This window comes from Petromyzon marinus, chromosome 9 (assembly GCF_048934315.1).
Source record: "Petromyzon marinus isolate PM22_M1 ecotype Great Lakes invasive population chromosome 9, UKy_Petmar_22M1.pri1.0, whole genome shotgun sequence".
Classification (NCBI taxonomy): Eukaryota; Metazoa; Chordata; class Hyperoartia; order Petromyzontiformes; family Petromyzontidae; genus Petromyzon; species Petromyzon marinus.
In genome coordinates, this window is record NC_133675.1 from 13,908,803 (window position 1) to 13,921,570 (window position 12,768).

General features: G+C 46.8%; 1 protein-coding gene across 2 annotated transcripts in view; it reads right to left on the reverse strand.

Moving 5' to 3' along the window:
• Window positions 1-12,768, reverse strand: part of LOC116940477 (GDNF family receptor alpha-4-like) — a 53,540-nt gene that overhangs the window by 2,711 nt on the left and 38,061 nt on the right. Inside the window, exons 6-7 of one of the 2 annotated variants that reach the window (XM_032950358.2) lie at window positions 9,999-10,136; window positions 5,326-5,534 (exon numbers count right to left, since the gene is read on the reverse strand). In XM_032950358.2, coding sequence (XP_032806249.2) covers window positions 5,326-5,534; window positions 9,999-10,136 — 347 coding nt within the window. Of the gene's footprint in view, window positions 1-5,310; window positions 5,535-9,998; window positions 10,137-12,768 lie in introns of both variants that reach the window. The other variant, XM_032950357.2, reaches the window with a different exon arrangement.

The following is a 12,768-nucleotide window of genomic DNA, read 5'->3' on the forward strand; positions in this document are numbered from 1 at the left end:
CTTTGCCACACAGGCGTGGGGACAGAGGTGGCAGCTGGCCGTTGGACAATGTGGGCAGCCACGTTGTTTCACCATCATAGCCGCCATGGCAACGAAAAGTGTGCCGACTGTCTATTCACTTCAAGAGAGCTCCCACACGCCAAATTGCGTTGTTTGTCGAGAGTAGCTGCCTACTTTACGTGCCTTCCAGCTTTCTGAGGCCTTTTAGACAAAATAAAATCCATTGGTAGAAATAAAATGACCCCCCCCCCTGCTCCCCCATCGCTCACACGGCACGCAGAGGCCTTCATTACCAGTGGGTTGACACACGTGCGGAATTGTGGCTTGCACATACTGTGCACGACCAGTTAGTATGTAGCAAATACAGCAAAGTGCACACACGACTGGCACTTTTCTTTCTTCCATTAACCTTATTTTGTATATACACACATATATAATAAATCAAATGACTAAGTGGAAAGAGCGACTTCCTGCCCTTCATCAGCTTGGGTCAAACAAATGGCATCTGAAAAGGGTGCTAAGGATGCAGGTGACGATGGCCAAATTTATTATTGGACTTCGTATACACCGTCTCTGTCTATGTATACGTCTCATACCTGTGGGATAGAAAATAAAAAAAAAAATCCATTATGACGGCGTAGATTTTTGTAACTTATAAAAAAAAATATTCGAAATTGCCTGAAAAATTACTTACAACTTAAAGTCTAGCCCACGATCTTGCAACACTAAGACGTGCGTTCTTACTCAAAACACGAGACGCCTACATTCACGGCAGCTCGGCGGGAAGATATCGTCGCATCTCCAAGCTCCCTTGCATATTCCAACAAACTGACAGCTCGTGCCTGCTCCACATAAACGCACCTAGGACGCAGCGTATCGTGGCGGACAATGGTGTGCATCAGGCCCGTGAGGGGATACATCCGTCAATTTTTGGACATCAATGTGCTCGGCTTCAAATGGCCCCTTAAAGATGTACGGTGAGTTACCAACGATTGCAGGAGGTGGACGATTTGAGCGGCGCTTCAAACGGAGCGGAGTGCCACTCGGCTCGCTCGTTTCAGGACCCGCATCGAGTGGGAGATGCAGCAGCAGCAGCAGCGGCGGCGGCATCGTTAAGTGGCCACGAAATATTGGTCGCCGGTACCTTGCGTTCAATGTTTGTCCGATCAAATGACACGTGAGTGTTGTCACCTGTTGCACCGGGCGACGGGTGACACTCCCCCCCCCCCACCCCACGTACGCAAGGATGTATAAGCGTAACGACGACGAAAACAGCCAACAACACGACTGGATGGGACGTGAGGGCTGTGGGACGCAGAGGGGAGGGAGACGTCGGGATAAATAAGCAGAGGTCGGCGCGGCGCGGTGGTCACGGCGCTGGGTGTCCCGAGTTCAATTCCCGCCCGCGACCGATAACAGTGGCGAATGTTTGAAAATCCGCGAGGTCGACTCGGCCTCAAATGAGTACCTGGAGCGGTCTGTGAACATCGCCACTGGGGAGACAAAGGCGGCCGGGCGTGGTGCTGGCAAACCCACCCTGTCGCGTGCCGTGCTGGCATAACATATATTGACCCCAGTGAAGCATGAAACTGACTTGTTCCATTTAATAGTCGTAACACGATAATGACCGACCAATCAGATGAAACTCAGTTACAGTCCAATACGAAGATCCCCTGTATAGCCTTGACAGACTGCAAGTGCTGTTAGCGAGCAGCGCCTATGAAGGCCGCCATGGCACACGAGGGGCTGGGTGGGCAGCACCACGCCCCGGCCGCCTTTGTCTCCCCATTGACGATGTTTACACACTGCACCCAGGTACTCATTTGAGGCTGAGTCGACCTAGGGGAGGCGCAGGAACCGTTCAGATAATCGCCATTGGTGGTGGCCCTGAGCGGGAATCGAACTCTGATCACCGGGTTCGTAAGGCAGTGCGCAAACCGCTACAAGGCATCGCAAACAATTTAAGCTGCATCCTATATCCACCGATCAAGAGGAGTGAAAATGATTGTTGTTGTTAGTAAAGCACAGAGCAACTGTTTTAATACGTCGTAGGTTAAGGTGTATGAAAAACGCGGTTCATAAAAGAAAGCTTTATTTCGAGGTGCTGGACCATGTGTCACATGCTGTACGCTAATTCACGAACTACTTCCACGCTTCAAAGTGTAAACTAAAATGACGTACATTGCCGATTTCTATTACACTCGGAAGTGGCTTTCTTCGCACACGAACACGGGCGGGCAATTTTTCACACACCCCGCGGGTGACTCTTTGCCGGTGAGGTCCCGTCGGGTAACACGATTTTTTGATTGAAAAGCAAGGTCCAACATTATCATCCATTCACAGTGACGAATTGTTGATATGCACATATACACACGCACACACACTTGCAAAATATAAATACATGCGTCGTGTATGCGCGCGCGTGCTATTCAATATAGTTTTTGCACTCCGTATGAAGTTGGTCAATTTAAATATAACTGGGTACTGTATGACAAAAAATCCGCTTCAATTTTTTTTGTAACAAATACATTGTAACAGTTATCCGAGGTATCTAAATGTGGCTTCCATATACTCGTAATCATTGTATTTACTATAATTGTATCTACTCAATGATTGTATTTATCTATGAAAGCCTTGATGGGTCCCTCTTGCTGGAACATCCTGCATTAAGACAAATAGCTACTTCTGTTTGATTGAGCATGTTTGGCCTAATGCGTGCATGCGTGAATAGTTAGCAGTTATTTGATGCATTCTGTGGGTCCTATGCATTAGCAGCAGACCTCGCCATGATTTCCGTGCCGGGACAAACTATCCCCAGGTGCCTTGGCGTTCTAACTTATCACCGCCCAGCATCCACAAGCCACCAATTCAAGGTACGTTCAATGCAACAATCATTTGTATCCCTCCCCTAATGCAGACCTTTCCATCAAGGTAATGTTTGGCACAGCATGCTAATGCGGTGCATGTCACCAGCAATTCTCTCAGGCGCACGCACAATATCCACGTGGTGCCTTTATTAGTTATTGTTTCCGGTCATTGTTTGTGTAGGTGTGTTTTTTTTTTAAAGAAGGAAAAGGCTGGTGGTTGCATGTAAGGTTGATGATGAGAATGAGACATTATCACTGCCATTGTGCAGAGCGAAGCTTCACGCGCCAGGTGTGTGTGGTGCATATTGTGAAATTGCGCGAGATCACGGTATTGTCAGATAGTGGAAACATATAGTCGTGGTAATATTGAGCATACATTGTATGACCGCAAAGCACAGAATTTGAACAGAGATGATTACATGCAGAAACAGGCACACGGTGTGTTGTGATTCCCAATTTCACACAGAGGAGCCTCTTGAATATCTCCTAACTGCTACCGAGCGTGTGATATAAATGCGCATTTAAATGTGGAGTAATTTTTTCCCCCTTTATTTCTAACATCGCCTTCCTTATGCCTTGCTTGTAAGCGGTGGTGTTGGCGGACAGCACCCGAGTCACATTTATTGATGGCCCCTAACAGCAGGCCCGAATCAGTCCTGCCAATATCCTCAACGATGGCGCAATGGAAGGGCATGTTACACGCCATCACGACTTGGAGCTCACAGCACACACAGCAGCTGTGGCGATCTCATATCCGATTAAGCGAACGGTTTATTGGAAATAAGCTTGGCACGCGGATAAAATCGAGCAACGCTTTTCTCTCTCTTTTCAATCGTCACCCATTCGCGGGCACAAATTTAAATTGTCTTTTAAATAATGCAGCAAAGTATTTCCACCAATTAACTGATTTGTAATACATTAAGACTCATTGCTAGATCACGTAGAGAAAAAAAAAACCCCATTAATTACACCACCGTAATTTGTGAATTATATAAGTGATTAAACGTTTCATCTTAATTATTTTTAATGTGTCATAATACACCCTACATAATAGGCTGGAGGCCACCTGAGGCGAATTCTTAAGTCCAAATTCATCGGGATCATGAGAGTACATTTAAAGGGCCTTTCTTGCGATCAGGGCTGGCTGCATTTACAATTCCTCTGAGGGGGTGGGGTGGGGGGGGGCTAATAAAATCAGCACCGCTCCTGGATGGAAATTGACGGTGGTTGTCCTCTGAATAAAATAGGCCTTTTGCAGGGAAATGTGGAAATTCCACATGGCCCAGACCTCCACTGGAGATGAACATTGTCTCATGTTGGTTTGCACGTGGTAGACGTTGGCTTTAAATGTGTTTAAATATAATGTAAGCCTGTATAGTACACGTTTATCAATTCACCTTCACAAAGATCCGGTTTATTGTCACGATTCAGGGCCACAGATAACATTTTTTTTTACAATTTTTTCATCTCATATTGTTTCTCATTATACAGCTTTCTTTCCAGGAGTTCAAAAGGGACATTATATGTATACTGAACTTATTTCACACCATACGTAGCCAACCGTGCTAATTGGAGGTAAATGTGTCGTACACCGACCTCCACCCAACACAGCCAATTGGTGAGGTATTGTAATGTGAACAGAACGTGCCAATTTATTTACATGTTCAGCACACCGCTGTGTTTGAAAGCAAACTCACTACATTTACATCTGTTCACGTGACAGACCTTATTCATTGGCTGTGCCGGGTGGCGGGGGGGTTTTACGACACATTTACATTGATGCGATCTGAGCCAGAAAACTCAAATGTCACGTAGGTATAAAATAAAAGAAATCACGACGTTTCGGGCGCAACACAAGCGTCCGGTAAAGTCACGTAGGTAAAGTCACGTAGGTATACCTAGTCACGTGACTATACCTACGTGACTAGGTAGTCACGTAGGTATACCTACGTGACTACCTACGTGACTTTAGGTATGCCTACATGACTTTACCGAAAGAGCCAAAGAGTATGGATTCCTGCAGTCACGAAAGCTTCAAATCAAGATTCAGGGGGATTTAGTTTTCAGGTCCATACGGCGTACAGCCGTTTCAATGCGGGCAAAACATTTTTTGTCTATTTGTTTGTGTTTCTCCCTTGTGATGGGACTTTGTAGGATGAACATTGGGATTTATAAGGGGCACGGGGTGGCCATTAAGGTCTCAATTGGTCTGTAATAAGATAGGGGCACTGATAAGGGGTTGACTGGTATGGAGACGCATTAAATGGAAACATACGTACGGTTACGACGATGACGATGGCCAACAGTGGTGGACTGCTGCTCAATGTCCAGGTCCACCAACACTCCGCAAAGGAGCGTGACGAACGGTGGAAGAAGGGAAGACGCTGGAGCTTCTAAACGTTAGCGATGGGGGGGGGGTGGGGGAGGATGGTGATCTACACACCTCTCCGCCACGCACCATGGAGTTCCCGACGGTCGCAAAGATGCTGTCGGCGTCGTCTGCGCTTTCGTCGCTGTCGACGGCGGCCACGTAGGGCTTGCCCTGCACCTGCGGGGGGTCGCGACCTCGCGGCAGCTCGGGCGGGGAGAGCACAGAGGCCGTGGCGGCTGCCATCCCGCGCTGGGCCCACACCTCGCTGCCGTTGCTGAACGCCTGCATGGCGTTCCCTGCGGGGCGGGAGGTCACGGCACGGAGGTGAAGCGGCGAGATGTTTACCGCAACGTCTGCTATGCAGGAGGTCGCGCGGGTTCGATCCCTGACCCTGACGCCTGTTGTTCACGGGGAGTTTGCATGCTCTCCCCGTGGATTTAATGTCTTTTTTGTTTTACATTCGCGCGTCTCGTAACCGCATCTGCCATCTGCAAGACGTGGCTTGATAACCACGACCTGCTGCGTGAATAACAACACAGCCGCCCGTATGTTGACGATCATGACGAGCTGCACCTGAGACGGGCCTCACCTTGTGCATACCAAACGGATGCTTGGGCGCTATGGTGGCGAGATGTTAACTACCTCGCCGGGTGTACGGAGGTCGTGGTTTCGATCGCGACCTGACGCCTGCTGTATGTTTGGAGTTTTGCTTCCCACGGTGGTCGTGTGGATTTCTTCTCTGGGTCCCTCCGGGGGTTTCCCCTCCACATTTAGAGTCAACGTACGTTCGGAGTACAGTACTGGAATTTGTCTGCTATGCATTTCCACGTGATTCGCCACTTTGTTGAGCGATGGTTTGTGTCCAGGTGGCTTCTGAATAAGAGCCACATAGCTCAGTGGGGCCCTATACACCTGGTAAAATAAGAATTGTTACAAAATAACAAATAGAATGACAGGAAAGTGACGGACATGTCGATTTTATCTACACAGAATCAATGTTCGTGAATAATCGAGCCACGCACGGCAAAAAAAAAACTATTGTGAACAATCGACGTGGATCGTGTGCCCACGTTACATCGTTTAGGCGGACGGAGGAAACATTGTTCAAGCAACGAAACATAGTTGTCTGCGGCAGTAAAATGAGGAAACAATACAAACCCGAGCCGTCGACCAACATTAAGAAAGAATCGACTCGTACCGTGAACTCCAATGCACACTTTTTTAGCAGCGTGCTGCGAGAATGCGCAGATTTCTCGCGCATTTTTCGCTCCACAAACGCTCATGTAGAGTTGGGCAAAAAAAATAAAAAAAACACAAAAAGAGGTTTCAAAACTTTCCCCGCAACGCCTACGTACGGTCTCTGTATTCGTAGTTCTTGGGACACGTCTTGTGATGTATTATCACACTTCACTGGCTGATTGTATTTTTACTATAACCCCAGGCTTTGTTCTTTGGAGAAAGGCTCAAGTAAACTGAATGGAAAAATGGAAAATACCACTGAGGATATAAACATAGGTGATCGTTAATGATTCGGTAATGTAAATCACGCATTAGAATGTCATTTGACGTTCTTCTGAGGGCATCCAATTTTCAATTTCATTTCGATTCTGAAATGCATTTTCCTTGAAATTTGTATTCTTGTAAATTCTGATGAAAATTGCTTACAGAATTTTACACATGACAGACGAGGAATAATCAAGTTCTTGGAAACTGTTATGCGTCTATGAATGTGTAAAATCACTGCTCTTTCAAATGTGATTTAAGATAATTGTAGTGATTTTAAACAAATCGAATGAACTAATTCATTTAATTGGAGTCAGGTGAGATGCCAATGAAATAGAACACCTCTTATCACGAGAAAAAAAAATTGCCTTCAGAAACTGTGCAATCGCCAAGGGAGAAATGAACCGTAAAACTCGCATTCTCCATTACGTATTAGTATGAAAACACCGACTGTTTTATCAAGACAGCAAGAATTGTCTTCTGTTAGCTTAGTCCGTAGGTGTACTTTTCAGCCGTGGCATGGGGTTTATAACCTTGGGAATGTTTTCCTTTAATGGGAGACTCCTTAAGGAGGTTTTTGTTTTTATAAATCGCGATAATAACCTATTTGCATTAACAATGGTGCAGAATGTGATGAGTGCAATTATAATGGGTGCATTGTTCACATGGAGGGGGTATAACGTTGGACAGTTTTTAGTGACTCGCAAAGAGACGCATTTTGCACGCGCATATTCCGTGAAGATGGGTTCAAGTGCGGATGTCGGGGCAGCGTCATTTGCAGCTACGCGGAAACGAGAGAACACCATTTGTGTTGCCAGGTCATCGCCCTGCAGAGTAAATATAAACGTGGGTTCTTCGGGTTCCACAACACATGACCCGGGTGACATGCATGTTGACCTTGAGGTCAACCACGTGATGTTCCCGACTGCTCCCGCGTTTCTGCACCTGCGGATAGTCGTCGATTTGCAGCGAAGTGAATGAAAGGCGGAAGAAGCGGGGGATGTGGATATTAATTGAACCGCACCAATGGTACGTGGCATGCATGCAGCGCATGCTGCAAATGGACAACGGGGATAATCGCGGGATTTCTACCGACGGGACGGAAATTTCATTCCGGGGTTTGACAATAGCAGACGTGAGTTCGTGGCGTAATGAACTGCCCAGGTTCATTTGTGAGCAAGATGGATTTACAGCTTGCACGGAGCAAGTCTCTAAGAATGTCGGCAGACAGAGGGGCAGTTATTTTCTACAGGGGAATGGAAGAGGTTTATTTTGTGTAAAAAGAAAATTGCGGAGATGTTTATGTAGACGTGCCGAATTTAATCCTGTGTACTTACAATATGTGACTGCTTCCTTAAAAACCTCTTGATGTTTTGTTGCAAATTCCATAAGCGGAAGACTTAAGGATTACAGCCTGCCACCACTCCACTACAGAGAATAATTAACCTTTTTTTGTTGTTGTGACAGAACTATGCGCAGTTCGCGTCATATCAGTGTTCGAACTTATTGTTGATCATATTTATAAGTCCATAAATATGATCAGTGCACGTGAATGCAAGTAACATAGAGTATTTTATTTCCAAGGTATTTTTTTAATTCCTGGATGAAAACACCTCTCGACCATAATCACGGATGTTGCCTTGCAACAAGAAAAAGGGCAGTCAGGATATTTAGATTTGTAGTTGTTGCTGTGAAAATATTGATGAACGTGGATATTTAAATGATTTTTTTCAAGTGTAATGAGTAGCAGACGAAACCTTCACGCAGCAAAGTAAAGCCTATAATGTTTTAAGAGTTTATAATTCTAAATGAGATCTATTTAAAACTGCAAGGTATTATGTAAATGTTTTTAATAGAACACTCCATCACCCGACATTGCCAATACATGAAATTATCACGTCGTAGGCAAATGTGCCAATTGTTTTTTTTATTTAAATCAAAACCAGAACATTGAAAAGCAAGCGACAATGTTGACAATTTTACACGACGTTTCGCTGGAGATTACAACCAGCATCGTCAGGTGTTCACAGAAAAAAAAAACTCAAAATCGATTGACACGTTTGCCCACGACGTGACAACTTGATTTTATTGGCTCTGTCGCTGGGTGATGGAGGGCTATGGTTAAGAATTGACAGTACACCTACACGCTGACCCAAAATCAACTAATTACGAGTCGTATTGGTGGTGGAAGCCTACGTGTAAGTTTTAACAGCTAATTTGTGGAATCGGCAAACGTGCGCTAGGTTAATGAGACGCGCCGTCATCCGAACTGTTCGGAAAAGTAATGTGGGATTAGGCCGGACAGAAGTGATGGACAATATCGAGAGGGTACGTTTAACGGAGTGGCGGCAAAGACGTGGAACGTATCCGAGAGAATTTCCACTGAGCCAGAGATTGTGCGATGAGATTGGTTCAGCAGGTGCTGGATGGGTGGTTGCCTTGCAGGATTGTGACACGTGGCAACGGTGGCTTGGGGGGCCTCCATCCAGCAGTGGATTGATCATGACAGATGATGATGATGATTGATGATGGTGGCGAGTCTATTCTTACGCACGGCACTACGTTCAGCAGCTAAACGCGAATGTCGAGGTCTGCTCGCTATGCTCTTTGCGAGAGGGCTTCAGGAGATCGTCGGCAACGTTTTGCTGTTCTTCCTCCGTTGACGGAGCGCAGGTCACAGTGGTCCGGTGTACGGTGCGTGATGGTGATGATGGTGGTGATGGTGATGATGGTGGTGATGGTGATGATGGTGGTGATGGTGATGATGGTGGTGATGGTGATGATGGTGGTGATGGTGATGATGGTGGTGATGATGGTGGTGATGGTGATGATGGTGGTGATGGTGATGATGGTGGTGGTGATGGTGATGATGGTGGTGATGGTGATGGTGGTGGTGATGGTGATGATGGTGGTGATGGTGATGATGGTGGTGATGGTGGTGATGGTGATGATGGTGGTGATGGTGATGGTGGTGGTGATGGTGGTGATGGTGGTGATGGTGATGATGGTGGTGATGGTGATGGTGGTGGTGATGGTGGTGATGGTGGTGATGGTGATCATGGTGGTGATGGTGATGATGGTGGTGATGGTGATGATGGTGGTGATGGTGGTGGTGGTGATGGTGATGATGGTGGTGATGGTGGTGATGGTGATGATGGTGGTGGTGATGGTGATGATGGTGGTGATGGTGATGATGGTGATGGTGGTGGTGATGGTGGTGATGGTGGTGGTGATGATGATGTGCGTGCGGCGCTTACTCAGGCAAGGGTTGTCGGTGAAGAGTTTGAGCAGCCTGTCGCACTCCTCGCGGTCGTTGCCGCTGCTGCCGCACGAGCACCATGGGGACACGGCGGCGGCGCTCTGCGTGTCCACGTAGTTGGGCGTCATCACGGTGCCTGCGTCGCGAGACACGACGTGCGCGGCAAGTCAGCATGTGGGGGGGGGGGGGGCCCAGGGGTACCCCCCCCACCTCCACTCCCACCCTAACGATTCAATGCTTTTGGTACAATGCAGCGTTGTTGTGGGTATCGTGAGATTAATAATCGTGGGGGTGGGGGGGGGGGTTATTGGTTGTCATTGTAACATTCTGACCTGCCCCTACTGGACATCTGTGATTCCTCCAGTTGCAATAAATATTCTGTTTCTGAAGAATCGGTATGAATTGATGGAGCGATGGAGCGTTACACCCCTACCGTTCGCCGTCGCCGCGACAACAACGATGATGACGTTGATGACAAGCGCGGGTGCTATTGCCGTTAAGGGATTGTGGTTGCCGTCATGCAAAGCCAAGTTCATCATTCACCATTTTATGAATGTGTCAATTAATTACATTCTTTTTTCATTTCATCATTATATTTGCGGTCTCTTCACCATGACCGCAAACCTGTATTCACTGTGTTTAATAACAAATTATCAAAATAAACATTATTGATCAGAACCATCTTGGTCATCCACTATCAAATAACCATCAATTGAATAATAAACAATCATTGAGAGCCATTTGTCCATCCACTGCTGGAAGAAACCTTCCCTCCCAGTGTCGGCCTTGGAGGTTGTTTTACCATACTTCACTATTCTGGTTCGTGTGGACAGGTGAAGGGTGGGTCCCAGGCCACTGACGTTTTAATCGTGGCCTAGAACCACAAAGTTCACCGGGGTTCACATTGCAGTGCGTGAACCACTGCACCGCTCTTCCACACTTATCAACTGTAGTAATATGAGTAAACACAATGTCCTCTACATCATGAAATGCTATTATCATCCTCACAACCGAGGATGAGTCGACAGTAAACAATAAATAACTGCTTTAATAAAGATGGGTGCAAACCATGATGTGACGCTGATGAAAGTGCAGATGTTTAAGATTCCACTTTATCGTCGGATAAACTATTTAAGCAAGAGTGGTTTCTCACCGCTCCAAAACAATCAGTGAGGAAGCAGGAAGAGAACGTTTACTAACTCGGTAATTACCGGCAATATTTCCCAACGTGCTCAAAACAGATATGCACGTTGTGATAAAAAATAAAAAGTGCACGTCAGCGGGGACATTTTTCTTCTTCTTTACAAGCGCGTAAATTAGCCAGCACGTTGCTTATGTTTCGAATTTTCCTCAAGAGGATTACGACGGCGCTGATGTTTGATTTGTTTTAGTTTTACACCGCGGAAATAATGTCCCAGATAGGCCCGATGAGCTTATCGGTCACTCCGAAGCTCGTCGTGAACAGTGAACAAAGGCATTGGTCAAGTGCACGCTGCTGCTGCTGCTGCCGCCGCCGCTAGAATTTCTATTGCTGAATGCGTTGTGCTTTTTTTATTGTCAATTTTTTTTTACAGGGAAATGTTTGTGTGCGTGTTTTTTTTTATTTACTCCGGTTTACCCGAGTCTCGAGACTCTTTTTGTGGAGGGTCCTGCCCAGATGTCACAGTAGGGGGCGATGTTGCTGCTAAGCGTGTGATCCCAAATGAGGCATTTTCAGGAAAATATTTCGGCAAAGGGAAGTTTGGCCGCTGCCGGCTAGGTTGTACGTCTTGTTTAGCGATAGGAGGACAGGGAAAGAGAGAGAATAACACAAACTCCGCAGGGAATAAACGCCAGGAATCGCACCCAGGCCGTGTTTGATGTGAGCCTCCCTGTGGCCCCCATCACAGCGGTCAGCCCATGATGTCTCAAACCTCCAATCGGCGCAATGTGGCCGTGCTGCCTTTCCCAACCCGAAGAAGACATCCTTCACTTTGTAAACCTCGGCACCATATTTACTGACTGGCATGTTTCTTTATTCTCTGCCCTGGAGCCAAGAGAATCGCTCTAAATATCGACTCGGTAGAACTGTATTTGGTTCAAATTGAACGTATACCTTTATCACTTTTCAGCGTAAGACTCTCGTTCAAAATACATCAATCAAGTAGTGCTATTGGCAGCTGCTGTATGAGTAACCTGCTCAAATGACGGGCAGAGGTACGCACACATGCGTGAATACCACGAGCATGCACGAGTTCTCTGTCACACGTACACACACGGTGATTAAAGTTAACATCATAATGCTGTGGAACATCTAAACATTTTACGTTTAAGCCAAAATGGTTGTCATGCGAGCGATTTTTGTTGTGTGTGTGGCGACAACCCAAGCAAGCAAATGGACAAAAAGCGAAAATGACTGCCTCGAAATTGTCGCTCGCCACCAAAGTGGCGTGGCCGTTGTTTGACTTTGCGTTAGCGCCGTGTGGCTAGCCAGCGGAGTGTGGATATCGGTGTCGGAGGACGGGGGAAAACGGCGTTCGAGAAGAGGACTAAAGACTGTTTTAATTGTTTGGATTTGGGAAAGGATCCCCAACCCCCCACCCTTGTCAAGGGGCCTCTGAGGTCGATGTTAACCTCGCTTCGAGAGTTGTGCCGTGACTGAGAGCTGTGTAGGAGAAAGTGGCTCTCCTCCTACTCCTCGCCCAGCACTCACCGATAGGGGCTACAGAAAGCCAAGACCACCGCTCACCTACCCATAATCATCCCCCCATGTTTACACACCACACCAG